The 18087-nt window shown below is 50.8% G+C and overlaps 1 protein-coding gene across 2 annotated transcripts in view; it reads right to left on the reverse strand.

The window, feature by feature from the left end:
* Positions 1-16694, reverse strand: part of Scube3 (signal peptide, CUB domain and EGF like domain containing 3) — a 31577-nt gene extending 14883 nt beyond the window's left edge. The window contains exons 1-6 of one of the 2 annotated variants that reach the window (XM_026383590.2): positions 16610-16694; positions 5679-5801; positions 4287-4412; positions 1595-1729; positions 550-672; positions 262-378 (exon numbers count right to left, since the gene is read on the reverse strand). In XM_026383590.2, the coding sequence (XP_026239375.1) occupies positions 262-378; positions 550-672; positions 1595-1729; positions 4287-4412; positions 5679-5801; positions 16610-16694 (709 nt within the window). Of the gene's footprint in view, positions 1-261; positions 379-549; positions 676-1594; positions 1730-4286; positions 4413-5678; positions 5802-16609 lie in introns of both variants that reach the window. The other variant, XM_026383589.2, reaches the window with a different exon arrangement.
* Between the last annotated feature and the right edge of the window lie 1393 nt (positions 16695-18087).

Consider the following 18087-nt stretch of genomic DNA (forward strand, 5'->3'; position numbering starts at 1 on the left):
TCCTTTCTCTATCACATCCTGGGCCAACAAGGGATGAAGGGGGTGATGAGGCTCCGGGGAGGGTGGTGGAACCAGTGGGTTAGGGAGGGGAGAGGATCACATGAGCCCTTCACTGAGTTGTCCCTCACTAGACCTGGCATTGCTGGCCTTCATTCCCTCCCCAGTCACTCTGTGTTCACTCTGTACTCCCCCACTCTCTGGTTCCCATGGGCTCCCACACCCCCCATCACAGTAGACTGATCCTCCCCTGGCCTCACCCACCGATGCATGTCTTCCCGTCGGTATGGAGCACAAACTTGACATGGCAGCCGCACCGGGGACCCTGCTCTGTGTCATCGCATGTGTGCTGACAGCCACCATTACCATAGTTGCATGTCACTGTGCACAAAGAGGGAAGGACACCCGTCAGCTTGCTTCTCTCTGGGTACCACAGTTCTCCACAACATGGGAACCTGTCCCCTTTTCAATTTCTCTCTCCCATATTCCTTGCTGATGAGGCTGCACACCCTCCTCTTCTTCTTCCCCCCACCCCCATCCTAATCATCTTACATTTACAGTCCCGCTGGTTCTTGGTGAGCTCAAAGCCAGGACGGCATTCACAGGCAATACCCCCCTTGGGGGTCTCCCGGCAAATGTGGGCACAGCCATGGTTCTTGTTCATGCAGTTCATTCCTTCTAAAAAGGAAGAGGAGAGGGGTGAATGCTCTGTATCCTTGGATGTCTAGAAAGGATGGAACTGAAAGGAGCCGCGGGGGCTAGGAGACTAGAAGGGTTCCCCTGACGTTGCAACACAGAAGGACTGCCTCTATGCCTGAGCCTCCTGTCCTGCCCACAGAGCGGGTGCTAAGGAGCAGAGCTGAGCTGTTCCGAATAATGTGTTAAAGCTATTGAAAGCCACCCCAGAGACACCTATGTGATCACCTTGTCTTTCAAACAGCCAAAACAGTGTCTAACAGTTGTCTGGCATGGTGCCAGAGACTCAGGGGATTTAAGAAGCACCTAGAAAAACTAAGATAAGATCTCTTCCCTCAAAAGGGCTTACATTGAAACTGGGAAGAAGATAAATAATAATCATATCTAAAATGTGAATGGGAAGTAACTGGTAGAGAAAATTACTATGCCACAAACATTTATTAATATCCTACTACATGCAGGGCAGTATGGGATACAAAGATGAATCAGACATGGTTCCTGCCCTCAGGATATCCCAGACCAGTGGGAAATGAGCCACAGAAGTAGACAACATATATCCCACTCTGTGTTGCCCCTCTCAGTCCAGGCCAAGGAAGAGGCTTTGGTGAGGCCCTCATACATGACTAGCAGCTTAGAGAAACCTGAATGCCTACAGTTAGAAATAACAACCACCTCAGGTCTGGTCCTAAGCTGACCCCAAAGTAGCCTCAATCTCATACTGATGCCAGCCCCAAATTAATTCCCCCAGAATTTTTCTCTAATACAGTATCTGTCCATGGAGCCCTTGGGTAAGACCGAGTTGAGGGACAAAGAAGAAGGAGCTGGCAGAGTTGAGAAGGGAGGGTAGACAGACCCAGAGGGTGGGCAGAGGTTGGCCCTCCTGGGTCAGGCATGGGCTGACCTTCTGGTCGCTGGATGCAGGTGTGCTGGTTGTCGCTGAGGAAGAAGCCTTCTCGGCAGTGACACTCATAGCTGCCCATCATGTTGACACAGCTCTGCTGACAACCACCATTGCCCTCAGCACACTCATCCACATCTAGGCAAGAAAGGTAATCAGTGGGGCCACGGAATGCAAGCCAGGGTCTGGGTGTGCCCCTGGGCTTCAGCACCAAGGGTTGAGCACAGTCTTAGGAACCCAACCCCACTCTCTCAATACGCCCAGCCTTGGGCCAGACAATTCTCACCCCCTTGACAGCTTATGTTCCAGAGTGTGAAGAGCCTCTCTAAGAGGACAGAGCTGGAAGGAACTAAGGGAATGTGTGGGGTGGGAGGAACTGACCGGGCTCACTGAGGCCCAGACTGGGCTCCCTCACCTTCACTACGGAAACTGGGTCTGAGGGAGGGGAAGGAGCCAGAGCCAGAGCAACAGTGATAAAGGATGAAGTCTGGTCACATTGGTCAGGGAGAGGTAACCAGATGTAGTAGCTGGTCATGAGGAGCAGCCATAGAATTGGGGAACCTGGAAATAGCTCTGTGTTCAGGAAGAACTATGGCCATGGTGCTGAGGTTGGAGGGACAGAGTGGGGAAAGGCGGCTGAGCCTCAACTCCTTGTGGGGTGGGGATCATTTATGTGGACATGCCACAGCCCCGTCCTTTCTCCCCTCCTCCATGCCTGGGCTTGCTGCCATATTCCTTAGCCTTTCTCCTATTTTGGTTTAACAAAACAAAGTCTGGCAGTTTGGCAGGGAAGGATGGTGGGGGAGAGCCGCCAAGCCACACCCTAGATGGTGGAAGGGGAACAGTAGGCTCTCATCCCCAAATCACCACCCATGGTCCTAGATCCAGGCTCTTCCTGGGGCACCCACTTCAACACCGTGACTCCATGTCTATGAAAGCTACTGCCTCCCAACTCCACAGCCCTTCTTAGTTTGCCTTGGTCCAGGAAACATCAGGGAGATTGGATGCCAAATAGAGCAGCTAGAATCTGAGCTCCTGAGGATGTCATTTGTCCTTCCAATTCTCTCTCCCTGGGCCCTGAAATCCTCCCTTCTCCTTCTGGCCAAGGACAGAGGGACTCAGATCCAGCTGGCTCTTGTCTGAGCCATGTACCTGTTGGAAAAGCTAAGGAGGTATACTTTGCTTTGCTTTGTCCCTGTTTCTGTCCCATCTCTTGCTACATCCCATCCCTCTCTTCTTGATCTTGCCCCATCCTACATTCTGTGCTATGTGCTCCCTTCTATTCCAACCTGTGGCTTTGTTACTTTAGCCAAGTTCTATTTCTCTTTGGGGAAACTGAGGCCTAGGACATGGACATCTTTCCCAAGTTTCCCTAAGAGTCAAAGGTAGAGTTGCAACTTATGTAATCTTAAATAGACCTTTGCTCCTCTAACTCTCTCTATACCTACTCACTCTCTTGTCCCTCTGGTTGGTTCCCCCCAAAATACTTATAAGGAAATGAGACTTGGTAAGAATCAGGAGCTTAGAAAGGTTAAAGGGAGCAGAGCACTCAGAAGCTGATGTTCACAGTCAGGTAGGTGCCTCCCTGTCCTCCCTAAATGTCACAGCTTCCCTTCTCAAAGGAATCCCAAAGAAGTCCCTCAGGGTGATTGGGCAGAGAAGAAAGGAAGCCCTTTCCTGAGAGATGAAGTTAGAGGAGAGGGGATCTGGTTGGAGAAAGACTCCCCAGCGCCCTGTGTCTGGAGGCCTGGGTGGGAGGAGACATCCAGAGCCTGGGTGTGAGGGTGGCTGTGCTGGCTGAGACAGCTCCATAGTGCGGAGGCTCCCCAGGCCCAGGACCTCGACATCCATCTGTTGGATCAGGTGGAGGAGCCCAGTTCAGACTGCTTTTCTGGGCACCAATCTTCTTGCTTCTCTTCTTGCTCCTCTATGCTTCCAGTGCCCTATTTCTGACTTGGCACCAGAGAGAGAGAATTTGGGAGAAGACCCCTGGGTTCAGATCTCAAATTCTTTTATGCTCTCGTCTTCAGAGCTTTCTTTGGGAAAGAATCTTAACTTGGTCCCAGTAACTTTTTGAAATGACAGAGACAGAATTGGAGTTCAGTTCCCTAGAGATTCTATCTCTGATCCAGCTCCTGAACAAGGAAATCAGGTCAGATGGAGGTCTCAGCAGTGAGGACAGGGTGAGACTGGACAGTACAGGAAGAGCTGGGAGAAAACCAGACGCACCCAACACAGCATTGTCCTTCTCATCAGCAGTGACATTCTTCCTGTTTACTGAGTATCTGCTATGTGCTAAGGATTGTACAGGGCTCTTTACACATGTACTGTTGTGATGATCCTCCTGGCAACCTTTGGAGATGACGAAGTTGAGATTCCTAGAGCCTAGATCATTTGCCCAAGTCCCCACAGGTAGTAAGATAAGATCTTTCACCTGCATTACCCACTGCTTTACCCAAATCCACTCTTTTCATCTCCTCGACCTTGCCTGAGAGCATTTTCTAGCAGTATCTCCTCTGACGTTCTTCAACCAGTCAGAGCAGGACTATTTTATCTTTGGTGACCAGTTAGTTCCAAAGGGGAGGCTGGCCTTGTTCTTTTGGGGAATGCAGCTCTTTTTGGTTACTTTTCTCCTCCTTGCATGAGAAAGGCTTTTCCCTAAAAAGACATCCCTCTTACCCACTCCCTTGCTCACCCAGACAGTTGTGTCCATCGTGTGCCAGGTGGAATCCATCATAGCAGGTGCATCTGTAGTTACCAGGGATGTTGACACAGTCATGCACACAGCCTGCATTGTCCTCTCGCTCGCACTCATCCACGTCTGTGGGAAAGGAGAAGCTGAGACAGATGAACCCATCTGAGTGTCCCCACTGACCATCCCTGGGCTCAGTCTTATGGGTGCTTTTTTTTTTTTTTAAATATAACCTTCTCTTGTATGTATGTGTTTACATGGTTACATTCATAGCCTGCAAACCATTTTGCTAATTTCATCTCAACCTAAGGCATAAGCATTTCACATGTCTCCTTCCCATCTTTCTATTCACCACTGTATATGGTTACAGAATATTCCATTGTGTTGCTGCATCATAATGTCTTAATCATTTTTCTCCATTATTAGGCACTTAATTTTTTTTCATTTATTATACCAACATAAATAATACATCAAATAACATCTTCACCTATATATTATTTTACTTAAATTTTCTTTGATAAATCCCAAAGAATAAAATCCCTGAGTCAAGAGGTATAAATATCATTTAAGAGTCCTGTTAGGTATAACAAAATTACAGTCAGCCTTCTGTGTTCATGGGTCCTATGTCCACAAATTCAATGAAACATGGATCAAAAATATTTAAAGAAAAAAGCTACCTCTGTACTAAGTATGTAGAGGTTTTTCTTGTTACTGTGTGCTAAATAAGACAACAGAAATGCTATCTACATAACAGTAACGTTACATTAAATAGTATAAGTAAACTAGAAATGATTTAAAAGTATCCAGGAGGATTATATAGGTTACATTTGAATACCCATGCCATTTGATATAAGGGACAGGAACACCTTCAAATTTTGGTAACCTTGTGGGAGTCCTAGAACCATTCTCCCACAGATACTGAGAGACCACTGTACTTTTCAATTTATAATGCCAGCAGGAATTAACAAATGTTCCTTGTCCTTTGAAGAGTCACCTATACTGAAGGTTGTAAATTTAAAATAATATCCCAAGGCTACTTCAGTTTGGATTGCTTTAATTATGGGGAAGATCTGTTTGCAGCATAAATTTCCCGGGGTACACTGTTGTTTCCACCCTTTGTGGGTCTGGTGTAAAGGTCTAAAGTTGGAGAATCCAGATCCAGGGAACCTCAGTCCCAATCAGTTAAGTGACTGTGAACTATTCCCACTGGAGGCTTAGCTAGTCCACATGGTGTCTTGGTACAAATTAGAACACCGTGCCTCCTCTGGGAAGATGCAGCCACCCACCTTTGGCCAGTGGGGATTTCAGGCCTGGGGGTAATGCAATGTGGCCAGCTGAGGGCAATGGCACTGGTTTCTTCTCCCACAGGTCCCCCTTCTCTGATCCATGTCTCACCTTTGCAGTGCTTGCCGTCCCCTGTGTAGCCAGACTTGCAGATGCACTTGTAGGACCGCGGGGTGTTCTGGCAGATAGCGTCGATGTGGCAGTTGTCTGTCCCCTCCACACACTCATCCACATCTGGCAGGGGCAAAGTGGGGCACATGAGACCCTCTGCCAGTGCCTCTCAAGGTGTGTCTTGAAGGTGGGTTTCCCAAGGGTGAAACCCCTCTAAGACAGAACCAGTGCCTCTGCACATGTGTTTTCCCACATCCCTGTGATTTCAGAGAGGGAAGACTCTAATTTTGGGAATTCAGAAAGAAACCCCACTGCCCTAAAAAATACCTAATCCACAGTGACAGCTGAACTCTGTCATTTGAAACGCTCCTATTTAAAAACAAATAAAAACCCTTTAGACTTGCTAAACGCATTTAACACAATTAGAAATAACCTAGGGTGAGTTAGTACCTTTTTTAGGAGCAGGTTTAGGGTAAGGGGGAAGGTAAAGGCATGGGGACAGTGGCCTCTAGGAAGGTGGCAGTGTCCAGTGGTCACTGGCAATTAGAGGAGGAAGAAAGGGAGATGGGGTATCTGAGGGATCCTCCTCTGCCTCACAACTCTGCTTTAGACCAGGCCAGATCCCACTTGCCCACCATGACAGGAAGGAAAGCCCACCCCAGGAGATTCTGCTTGGCCCCTGTATGGCCAACAGCAAATGAACCAGAAACTGGCAGGGCTGGCACCAGGAACCTGAAGCTGCCCTGGTAAGGGCAGCCCTCTTGGCTCTCCAGCTGACCCAGGCAGGTCCACACATCCCACCACTGTTAGTTCTCCAAGTCTTCTAACAATAGGCATGACACACAGAGCTTCCTAAAGGAAGAGGCCATTCCAGGTCTGGCAAAAATGAGGATGGTGTGGGCTGGATTGTGGCTCAGTGGTAGAGCGCTTGCCTAGCATGTGTGAGGCACAGGGTTTGATCATTGGCACTCTGCATATCAATTAATTAATTAATTAAAGGTCCATCAACAACTAAAAAAAAATTTTTTTTTCAAAAATGAGGATGGTTAAGAGAGCACCTAGGAAAGAGCCTATGAGCAAAAGATTCTAACCTCCAGGGCAATATCATGGTGCCTACAAAGCTGAACTGAAATAGGGGAGGATGCTTCATCCTGTTGAAAGTGCTTTGTTGAGCTTGTGAAAGTAAACATACTGAGGGCTGTGGAAGCTCACAGGTGACTCAGATCAGCCAAAAGGACACAGTAACATGAGGAAGGATGGGGTAGATGTCAGGAGCATTAGAGACAGATGAGGGGGTTCTCGATGCTGGCTGAACATCAGTGTGCATCCCCTAGGAGAAGCCCAAGCCCCTAGAGATTCTGGCCAATTAACCTGAGCTGGGGACTGGTGACCAGTATTTTTCTAAAGTTTCCAGGTGATTCTAACATGCAACTAGGGTGAAGAACCTATGTTACAGGGAAGATCCGAGATGGAAGAGATTATTTCTACCTGTGAACTAGAAAATAGAAGATAATCGAGAAATAGCAATCTGCCACTAAAAGAGGTGGGATTTGAAACCAATGTAGTCTGACTTCCAAATGTGATCCATGGGCTGTAAAATTGCCTGGGTTCATTAAAATGCAGACTTTCAGGTCTTATCATAGACCTACTGAATCAAAATCCTTAAGGTGCTTGATATGTTTTTACTGATTGAATGGACAGGTATATCAGTAACCTCTCTAATTTATAAATAACCACAAATTCTAACTTTGGTTATTTGCCCTCTGCTCTCACGCTTCACAAAGTACTTATGGGGCAGGTCTGAAGTATCCTGGGGCTAAGGAGAGAAATGAAATACGGAAGAGCACCCCAAAACACCCTGCCTCAAGTCCTGTGGGCTTCTCTTCAGCACTGTACTCTGTCCTTCAGTTCTCTTCTACTCCCCTGCGGCCATTCACCCTGCCCAGAGATCTACGTGCTGGAACTTGTCCAACAAGTGTGGACTTACGCCCAACCTCAACTGGGCTCTGCAGTCATGGTTCCCACCTTTCAGCCACCCTTGGAAGTCATCCCAAAGTGGAAGAATGGAGGAGAGTTCTTAAGTGCGTAAAAGAAGGACCCTGCAGATGGCAAGCGGTTGTGTGGAGAATCAGTTTGTCCAACTGCTGAAGCCACAACAGAACCAAGAAATGTACTCTCACAGAAAGATCCTAAGCACCAGGGCCAGTCAGTCCCAGATTAAAAGCCAGCTCTACCACTCTCCAGCAAGGCCTTTCTTAGTTTTAGTTTGGTCTCCCCTTTAAAATGGAGAGGATGATACCTCCTTGGGAGAGACTATGAGCAGTTAATGAGAATAGTTTGGGTAAAGTGCTTAATAAAGTGTCTGGTAGACAGGAGGTTCCTAATATAAGCCTGAGATGGAAAGCATGAAGTCACTGGTTCAGACAACAGAAGCTAGAGGACTGTGCTGTCCACTGTGACAGCCACTAGCCACACGTGACTATATAAATTTCTTTGTTTGTTCTTTTGGTGCTGGGGATTGAACCCAGGGATGCTTTACCACTGAGCCACATCCCAGCCCTTTTTACTTTTTATTTTGAGAAAAGGTCTCACTAAGTTGCCTAGGGCCTAAGTTGCCCATGATGGCCTTAAACTTGTGATCCTCCTGCCTCAGCCTCTTGAGGCCCTGGGATTACAGATGTGTGCCCCTGTGTCTTATGAATTTAAGTTAATTTAAAATTCAGCTCCTCAGGTGCACTAACCACATGTGGCCAGAGGCTCCCATTGTGACAGCACTAATATGAAACCTTTCTAAGGCTGCAGAAAGTTCTATTGCACAGCCCTGTCCTAGGGGTTCTGAATTAGGGCTACCTTTGAGCCTAGCTCAGAGACATGGGGACTGGAAACCCCTCCTCTGTGGCCATCTCAGACGTGCCTGTCTGTATCAGCTAGTGGCTCAGTAGGGCCTGCTCTCTGGTTCTTCTTTGCCTCGTGTTCAGGGCTTACCTGCACTGGAGGGGGCCAGGAAGCAGGACACAGCAAACCCATGCCTCCCGGCATAGCCTTCAGACCCTTCCAATGGTGGGCTTTTCTGGCCATCTTAACCCCTCTTCTTCATCTCCCTGCTCATAACGCTAACACCTCTCCAGCAGAGTCTGTTCTAGAAGACTTTACCCCTGCCCTATTCCCTCCACAACCCCTAAACCGTATTCCACCCCCACACATTTCACACATCTCATTCTTGACACATTGAGATGCATCTCTGTCTTTCGCCTTCCACACACACCGTCCTCAGCTTTCCAATTCTAGCTCAAAGTCGTCTTCCCCAAGCTCCTCCTGGTGAGCCCTGCTCCTGGGAGTCCTAGTCCTGGGGTATCCGGCTTCCCTCCATTCATTGGCAACACTCCTCAGTTGTTCTGCTAACACTTTGAAGCTCATCATCGCAACAGGTTCCACTTTCCTCACTTGGCTAGGCACTCGCTGAAGAAGGGACACTTTATTTTTTATTTGGTTTGAGGAAGGGACACTTTAATGGTGTGGTTGGAATGCTTTGAAGCACAACAGGCCTAGGCAGAGCTGTGAAGCAAAGCCCTAAATCCCACTAAGCATCTCCTCCTTTTGCCAGTTCCTTCTTCCAGAGCTCCGTCCCACCACACCTGCTGACCCTGAATTTGTCCTTTCAGAGGCACTCATGGGCACAGTCTCATCTTAGCCTGTTCCCTCAGAGCACAGGTGTTTACTAGCTAGTCAACCAGCTGATGCCACTGGGCACGGATTGGTTTTGACCAGTGGTTTTCAACCCTAGCTGCAAACTGGAATCCCTGGGGACCTTTGAAAAAATGTGAATGTCCAGGTGCCCCCTAGACCTACAAAATCAAGACTTCCAGGGTGAGCTTGGGGCGACTGTTGATCCTCTTTTCCCAACTCAGGTAATATGACTAAACCATTTGCTTAAGTTGGGGAAAGACTTTGGGGTACCAACATGAAAGAGTGGATAAGAGAAGGGGTTCTGGAGTGACACTGTGTCAGTTCAACTGCCAGCTCAACTTGTGTCTGTGCCTCTGAACTTAGTGTTCCCTCCTCTGTAAACGGGAATAATCATCATCGTAGTACCTCCCATAGGGCTGCCAAGAGCAGCAAATGAGGTAATACCCTTCAAGTACTTAACCTCACAATATGGGCATACAATAAGTGCTCAATAATAGTTTGCTGTTATTATTCCTTCTCTCCAGCTTTCTCCCTGGTGTCCTGATTACATATTGCTGGCTTTGCACTGAACTACACTCCTTGAGGCCAGGGCTTCTGAATCTTTGAAATCCATGCTGCAGCTAGAATACAGTTGAACACCCGTATTCAACCAATAGTTAGGGAACACCTGCAACATGCCAAGCACTGGGCCAGGTAGGGGGATTCAGCAGTGAGCCAGGAAAATTAATGATACATTCCCAGCACTTCATCAAGGTCTGTTAAACATGGGGGTGGGTATGTGGATCAGATCCATATCTGTGGCATTCCCTCTGCTCTGAGATACCTCAAAGAAATTCTGTTTCTTTACTCTCCTTTGACCCCACAGTGTTTTGGGTGAAGGAGGCAATCTCAGGAAGTTAATCTTAAGAAAAGGGATCTAGGGCTGGGCACAGTGGCACATGTTTGTAATCTCAGACACTCGGGAGACTGAGGCAGGAGGATTGCAAGTATGAGGCCATCCTCAGCAAATTAGTAAGGCCCTAAGCAACTTAATGAGATCCTGTCTCAAAATAAAAAATAAAAATGTCTGGGGATGGAGCTCAGTGGTAAAGCACCCGCTGGGTTTGATACCCAGTGCCAAAAAAGAAAAAGAAAGCAAGGATGGGGCTGGGGTGGTGGCTCAGCAGTAGAGTGCTCACCTAGCACGTGCGAGGCCCTGGGTTCGATCCTCAGCACCAAATAAAAATAAATAAATAAAATAAAGCTATTGTGTCCAACTATAACCAAAATATTTTTAAAAAAAGAAAGCAAGGAAACAAATAGGAAAGAAAAGAAAAGGGAGGCAGAAAACTCAGCGAGGGACAGTATTCCCTTAAAGGCATCCATCTGATGAATGCTGTGGCCAGAAGAGCCTAGGGACAATGAATGATAGGATCTCCAGCTGGTTAAACGTCATCTGGGGAAGCTGTGGGCATCTCTTATGAAACAAATGGACACTGAAGCCCAGGAGATTATGTTGGGAAGCAACAAGCAGCTGGCCCACATGGAACCAAGACCCTGATCTTTCGATTCTGGCTCCACTGCTACCTACTGTTTTCCAGAAGTACCTGGGGAAGGCATCCATGTCTCAGTTATTGTTGTGCCTCACCCAACCCACCTCAACACTTAACTCGGCAGGAAGCAGGCAACCAACCTAACCCTGGCGATCCTGGCAGCAAAGCAGCTGTCCTGTGCGGATGCTCCAAGGCTTAGGGCATGGGGACCCCAAAAGAGGAGCAAAAGGCGGGTCAGCGGGCAGGGAGGAGACACAGTTGCAATAAGGAAGGGGTGGGCGGTGCGCGCAGTGGGCAGGTGTCGCCTGCCCTGATTCACTCACTGGGGCCAAGCAGCTGGTCAGAAACAAAAACAAACACCAGGGATACAGGTTCCTGCTGTTAACAGCTTCAAACCGCCAGAGGAAAACTCCAAATAAATATAATTAGAAACTTGTAAAAACGTCCTCTCTGTAAACCTGCTCCCCAGGGTCTACCCTCTAAGCGCCCCCCTCCGTGCAGCCCTCCCCCTAATGCCCACATATCCTGATGCTCCACCCTCACCAGGGATTCCTCAGGTCTGCTTCCTTATCCTGCACAGTCCTTCAGCCTAGCAGCTCTGGCCCAGGTTGTTCCTTACTTGTCACCATCAGTGACCAGGCCAGGACAACCTTGGCAGGGGGCTCTGAAACTGAAACGCCACAGTTCTCTAGGCTATGGTAACAGTTCCGGGGGAAACTGTAGGTAAGAAGAAGGGCTCCAGTGCCCTGTTTAGGAGGTGTCATTCCACTTGTGCAGTCACATTTCAGCATCCAATTGTCACTTCAGCACAGGGTCTTAATCTGAACCAGAGATCTAGGCTAGGGCAGGATGCATAGGACCAGTCTTGGAGCAAGGAATGACGTGGTGTGGGACCAAGCCTGGGGCCCTGGGGTCCAGCCCTGAGAGGACTCAGGTCCCACCACACCGACCTTTCAGCATCATTTGCCACCTTTTTGAGTGCACACACACACACACACACAAATGTTCTTCAAGGGTTGTATCAGAGGTAAATACCCACTTAAAGACACAGGAAGAAATTTCAGGCAAATGGGGTCCCAGGAAATGGGTAGGGGAAGAAAAGTAGCCAAGTGACCTAGACTCAGGAAGGCAGAAGTAGCCCAGGGTCCTGGAACAAGGTCTGGCATTGGGTGAGCAATCAGGGGAGGCCCAGCTGCCCGGCTGAGGCCTGACAGCATCTTCTGACTTCATCAGGAAAGACTTCAACAAGATATGCAGAACTTCAGAGGCGCAAGGAGCCCAACTGATTTTAAAAGCGAAGAAGAGAATTTTAATGATCTCCTCAGAGGCCCCAATTTTTAGATTCTGCATTTGTCCAAACCCACTGGCATCATAATCCCCACCCTCCTGGTGCCACCTGAAGCTGGCATTGCATGGACACAGGAGGAAGGAAGTGGCCAGTCTGCAGACACAGAAGGGAGCCCATGTCCTCCTGGTCCAGGTGAATAGCTTGCCTATCCTCCCGACATCCCTGGGTTGGCTGCTGCTTCACTTCTCCCCCCCAGGCCCAGCAGCTCCTCCAGCTCCAGACTCCTGTCTTCTAACTGAACCTGAAGAAGCTGTCCCCAAGTCTGGGCCTCTTGCGGGCACTGCCAGCTCAGAGCAGCTCCACAGTTTCCAGCCCTGACAGGGACTCTTTCTTATAAGTGGTCATGTGCTAGGGGTATGGGACGTCAAAGGAGGTCCACACCCGGACATGTGGGGACCGTGGATTCAGGCAGCAAGCTCCTCTGCCTCCATCTTCTCAAGAGGGTCTGAAGCCATCCATCCCCCTTTCCCCCAACACCCCCTCCACTCAGTTCAAGGCACTGGACCAAGCCATTCCACTTCTTTACTTATCCAACTAAAACAAAACGCACATTGCCCCACTTCCTTTTTCCTCTCACCAGAGCACCGGACACGCACGCGAGTGCACACACACACACACACACACACACGCTCACACACTGAGTCATGCACATGCACATTCACACACCCCAGTGAAAGCACACCTCACATTCTCAGACTCACACCCAGGCTGGCTCCTTTTACAACAGGTCCTGGCTGCTCACATCTCAAACCGGTTCTCACTCATGCCCTCAGATTCCAGAAAACAACCTCACTGCGGACTGCTGATGCCATTCTTCTTGCTCTACCTGCAGGGATTCTGACCTCAGTCCCCTCTCTCTCATTCCACCCTCAGAGAATCAAGGCAATGAAAGGTGAGGGGTGGACAACAGGGAAAGAGTCTGTGCTCCCCACCCCCGGCTCTCCCCACCCCTGGGATATATCACTGAGAGAAGAGAGGGCATTCCTAAGGAATTTCTAAGCAGCCCACCCCACTTTGCCACCCTTCTGGAGAAATGGGGGTAGGGGCAGGTTTAGGGGGAACTGATTAAAGATCAGGGTGCAAGAGTAGGGGGGGTATCTTTCTGTCTCCAGTATGGCCTGGACAGAGCACAGGCAGGAGCCGGCTGCCCATGGAGCCACCCTCGCCCGCTGACACGGTTATGGTTTTCATTTCATATTTTGGAGGGAGGGGCTACGAGGAACAGTCCCCTCACTGTAAGAGCTGGCCACAGGAGCCGAGGGAAGCGGGGAGGAGAGGAAACAGCCACATTAAAGAGGAAGAGAGGGGTGGGGGGAAGAAAGAGGGAGACACATACACCCAGACAGGGACCCGGAGAGGCGCACGGAGACAGAGAGACACTGTTCACGGCCAGATGAACGCTCTCAGTCCCGGGATGGATGGTGTTACTTAAAAAGTCTAAATATGAGGCTTTATCAAAATTCTATCCCCAACAAGAGGAGAAGACTGCCAGGTAAACTGAAGGGCCACGCTGGCTCCCCCAGAGCCCACCCTGGGGACAAGTCTCCCTGAAGGCCGTGAGACCTTTTCATTCAGCTGTAACCTGAGCCCTGTGCAAGGATTAGGTCTTTTTAACCAAGGCAGCCACCCCCCACCCCTCAGAAAAGCAAAGCAAATTAATGCTTCTAAGTTAACAATTATCTTGGTTATCCAGTCTGTCTACTTTAAGACACACAGACAGGCACTTGAAAAACACTCAAAACCATGTACCCTCCTGCTCACTCTCTCCTACTCCCACCAGCTGACCCGCCCACTCATCCAGACCCAGTTCTCACAGGCGCTAATGTTTAGCGTTCACACTTAGTAACTGGTCACAACCCAGCCATGTCCCATGTGGGTGACCATGCTCACACACACACACACACACACACACACACACACACCTCACCTTTACACTCAGGGCTCACTTTCTTGATTCCATTCTCCACCCCATTCCCCACATGACTTTGGCTTTCCCCACTGTAAGGATCTCAGATGAAAAGAGACAGAGACAGATAGATCCCCGGAGACACAGTAATTGTGCAGGAGACTTGCCAAGGGTATGTGTATTTTGAAGATCTTTTAGAGCTTCGTTTAAAAGCACCTGGCGCCAAAGGCGTGCTTTCTAGCACTGATGATAGCTGGGAGATATGCTCAGGGGCAAGGGAGGCACCTTTGAAGCCCACAGCACTCTTGTCTGGGGTAAGACTGTAAGACTGCCCTGATCCATCGCAACTGCTCTTCCTGAAGCATCAGCCTACAAATTTGGGTCCAGAGGCATCTCTCTAATTCAGCAAACCTCTGGCAGAGGGGGTTTATAGATTTCCTGAATAGCAGGGTCAATGAGAGGCTTCCATTCTATGCCAAGCTAGTCTCAGGAGAAGGAAGGAAGGAAGGAAAGGCAGGCAGACAGGCAAACTGCAGCCAGTCAAAGCATGTGTGGCCCAAGTGAGATAAGCAGTGACCAAAACTTAGTCCAGAAGGTTCTTGAGGGTAGAGTCTTCACTCAGCTGCATGTCCCCCAGCACCCAGAAGGATGTCCAATGAAAAAGGGAGCCCTGGAGTACCTTGGAGGGATTCTGACTCTGTCTCTGGAACACAGACTGATCTCCCTGGAAGATGGGCTGTGCTCAGGCTTGAGAGTCTTGGCTTCGTGGCACCTGTCCCTTTTAGGGGTCTCCATCTGCTCCTGGGACTCCTTTGATGCACTGCTTCTCCTTTTGCACCCAGACCCCCACCCTACCAATTAGGCCACTACAGACACTGGCTCCAACTTGAAAGAGGCCCTTATCTTGTCTTTAGATTACTGCATGAAATCTGTTCCTTCCTTCAGACTAAACTCCCTAGCTAATTCCATGTTATGAGTAAGTCAGCACGCACTACAAAAGCCAGCTTTGTTTATGAAAACACAAGCAAATCCACAGTAAGGAGAGGGGCTGCTCCCAGGCTGGGTGTTGGTAGTGGTGGGCTGTCTGGAACTAGGACTGGAGAAGAGGCAGTTTGGGGTTGGAATGGAGTTGGGGTGGGGTCTGGTATTTGACAACTGAGGGTCTCTAGTGTTTGGCTCTGTTAAAGGACAGATTGGACAGGGCAGGGGTTGGTTGAAGAGGCAGTGTTTTGGGGAGAGAAGGGTGATATAGATATTGCACAGAGCGGGAGCCCATCTAGTCCAGAGCAGCTTAGAAATCAAATGCTCAGGCCCCAGGACACAGTGACCTAACTGCCAGACACTCAGGCTTCCCCAACTCCCAAGTTCAACTTCCCTCGTGGCCCAGCCACCTCCTTACCCTGGCTGGCTTTAGGAGCCCCTGGGACAATAGGTAGAATCATAAGCTCCTAGGCAAAACCTTGCCAGGAGGAATTTTCTTTTTGTGGGTATAAATCTCTTTAGGGTGAGGACACCATAGGGGGAGGGGTGCAGCAAGAGGTTAAGGGGGAGGGGAGGCTGTCCTCGGAGAACTGTGGGACACCAGCCTGGTTTCTGCCAGCACAGCCTTGGACTGGCCAGTCGATGAGCTCAGGGTCAGGGACGGGGGCGGGAGGGCCTCCCAGTCACTTTCTTTAATTCCTAGAGGGATCTGTCAGAGCTCCCCAGCCTGGAATTTTACTTTGTTATTTTAATGCAATTCTGACCTGGATTTAAATGGAATTGGAAACCCTGGGCCTTAATAAATAAATATTATGATAAGAAATGAAAGCCATGCAAGACGAAAGAGATTTCCCCCCAAAAGGCAGAAACGCAACATTCTTGCCAGAAGCTAGTCACAAAAATTTTCTTCTCTTTAGCCCCCTACCATCCAGTGAGGGACGAATTGGTTTTTCTATGAAGGATCCCCTTTTTATTTAACATTTTTCCACTGATAAGACAGCAACTTCGAAATTTCTGTCTGACTTTGCATGACGGCTGGGGATGTGGGGAAGAATTCTATGACTTGGCTGAAAAGTTTTCATTCCCTCAGTCTCTCCAGGCCACAGCTTAAGTTTCTGGCAATGTTTGAGAGAAGATTCTGACTTTGGAGGACGAGAAGTCCTTCGAAGATGCTAGAGCGTGGTAGTGAAGTCTGGTCAGAATGCTGAGGTGCATGGTCACTTCTGCCCGCCGCCGCCGCCCCCCTCCCACCGAACTTCTCTCTCATCCTCTCTGCCCCTGGCTCCTCCAGCGTTCCCCCCTCCCCGGGACGCGGCGCCCAGAGGTCCGGTCCCCAGCCGGGGAGTTGGGGAGCACAGAGCCCGGTCCTGACAGCAGCCCGCTTCCCAGCACCTGCGCTGCCCCTCGCCAATCTTGCCCTAGCCCTCGGGCCCCGCTGCCCCCGCAGTCCCGCGGCCGAGCGCCCCTCCTTCCTTACCTTGCGCAGCTTTGCTGTGCTGGGCGGCGCGGGCATGGACCAGTAGGACTAGCAGGCAGAGCCCGGGCACGCGCCCCGAGCCCATGGCTGGAGCTTCTCCGGGCAGCGGGTCCGCTGGGGCTGGTCTCGCAGCCCCGGGAGGGCGGAAGCCGGCGGGGGCCCCCTGTGCGCCGGAGGGGGAGGGGAGCGGCGCCCCGCCGAGGCCGGGCCGGGGCTGCGGGCGTGGGGCGCGGACCGCGGCGCCCTCGGCCGGAGGCTCCCGAAGCTGCCGGCTCCTCCCGGCCCGACGTCGAGGCGAGCGAGGCGAGCGAGGCGGCGAGGGACGAGGCGAGGGGCGCTCGGCGCAGCTGACGGAGGGGAACCCCCGCCCTCTTCAATCCAGCCGGGCTCTGCTAGCTGCGGCGGCGGGACTGCTGCGTATAATCCCACCCAATTCCCAGCTTCGCCCGGAGGGAGCTGCAGCCGGAGAGCGCGCAGAGCCCGAGCAAGGGACCTGAGAAAGGGGAGGGGAAACGCAGAGCCAGAAACACGCCCTTTCTGCCTCTCTTTCTTCCTCTCTCGCTCCTTCTCCGTCTCTCAGGCTCCGTCTCTTTTTCTTCGCCTTTCTCCTCCTCCTCCTCTTTCTCCTCCTCTCCTCGCTCCTTTTCGTTTTCTTCCTCCTCCCCCTCCTCCTCCTCCACCACCTCCTTTTTCGTGCCCTTTTTTCTTTCAAATGGGGCCTCGGCGCGGCGGCCGCTCCCCCTGCGCGCCCGGGCGCGGCGGCCCCCTCCCCAGGCTGCCGGGCCGCTGCCTGCAGGAATTTACAATCCGGCGCTGGGGGAGCGGGCCCGGTCTCCATGGAGACGGCTTCCCCGGGAGCAGGGAGGTCAGGCGCAGACCGCGCACAATCAATGGATCAATGCAAGCCCCGCTCGGCTCCAGACCAAACAGCACCCGGCTCCGGCTCGTCCTCTCTCCCCGCAGAAAGAGCGGGTAAGCGAGGGTGAGCCCCCGCGCTCGCACGCAAGGAGGACGAGTGGCGCAGGTTTACACGCACACCTCCGCCAGGAGACAAAGAGGGCGCGAGGTACCCCGGAGGCTGGGGCAGACGTGAACGCATGCGAGCTCAGGCGTACCCACTAACACAGCCTGACACGCGGTTCACAGCCAAATACTACCTCGAATTACACAGATCGACTCCGACTCCGGGCCAAGTAACGTCCTCCCAGCTCTTACTCCCATGTCACCCCCACCTTCTGGACTCAATCTCCATACCTAGATCTGAGTCCACTTTGAGGGCTAAGAAGAACATAGGCCCCCCTCTTCTCCCTGCTGAAACTGCCAGTTCCAGGGCAGACCCTGCTGGGAGGTAAGGCCTTGGAGGTGAGCCCATTGAGCTGTACTCTCTATATAGACCTGGGCTCACCTGTATGCACTCTCGTGTGTTTAGCACAGGAGCAAAAGCGAACCCACAGGACTTGCCTATGTGTATAAGCACA

The sequence above is a fragment of the Urocitellus parryii genome, chromosome 8, assembly GCF_045843805.1.
Source record: "Urocitellus parryii isolate mUroPar1 chromosome 8, mUroPar1.hap1, whole genome shotgun sequence".
Taxonomy (NCBI): Eukaryota; Metazoa; Chordata; class Mammalia; order Rodentia; family Sciuridae; genus Urocitellus; species Urocitellus parryii.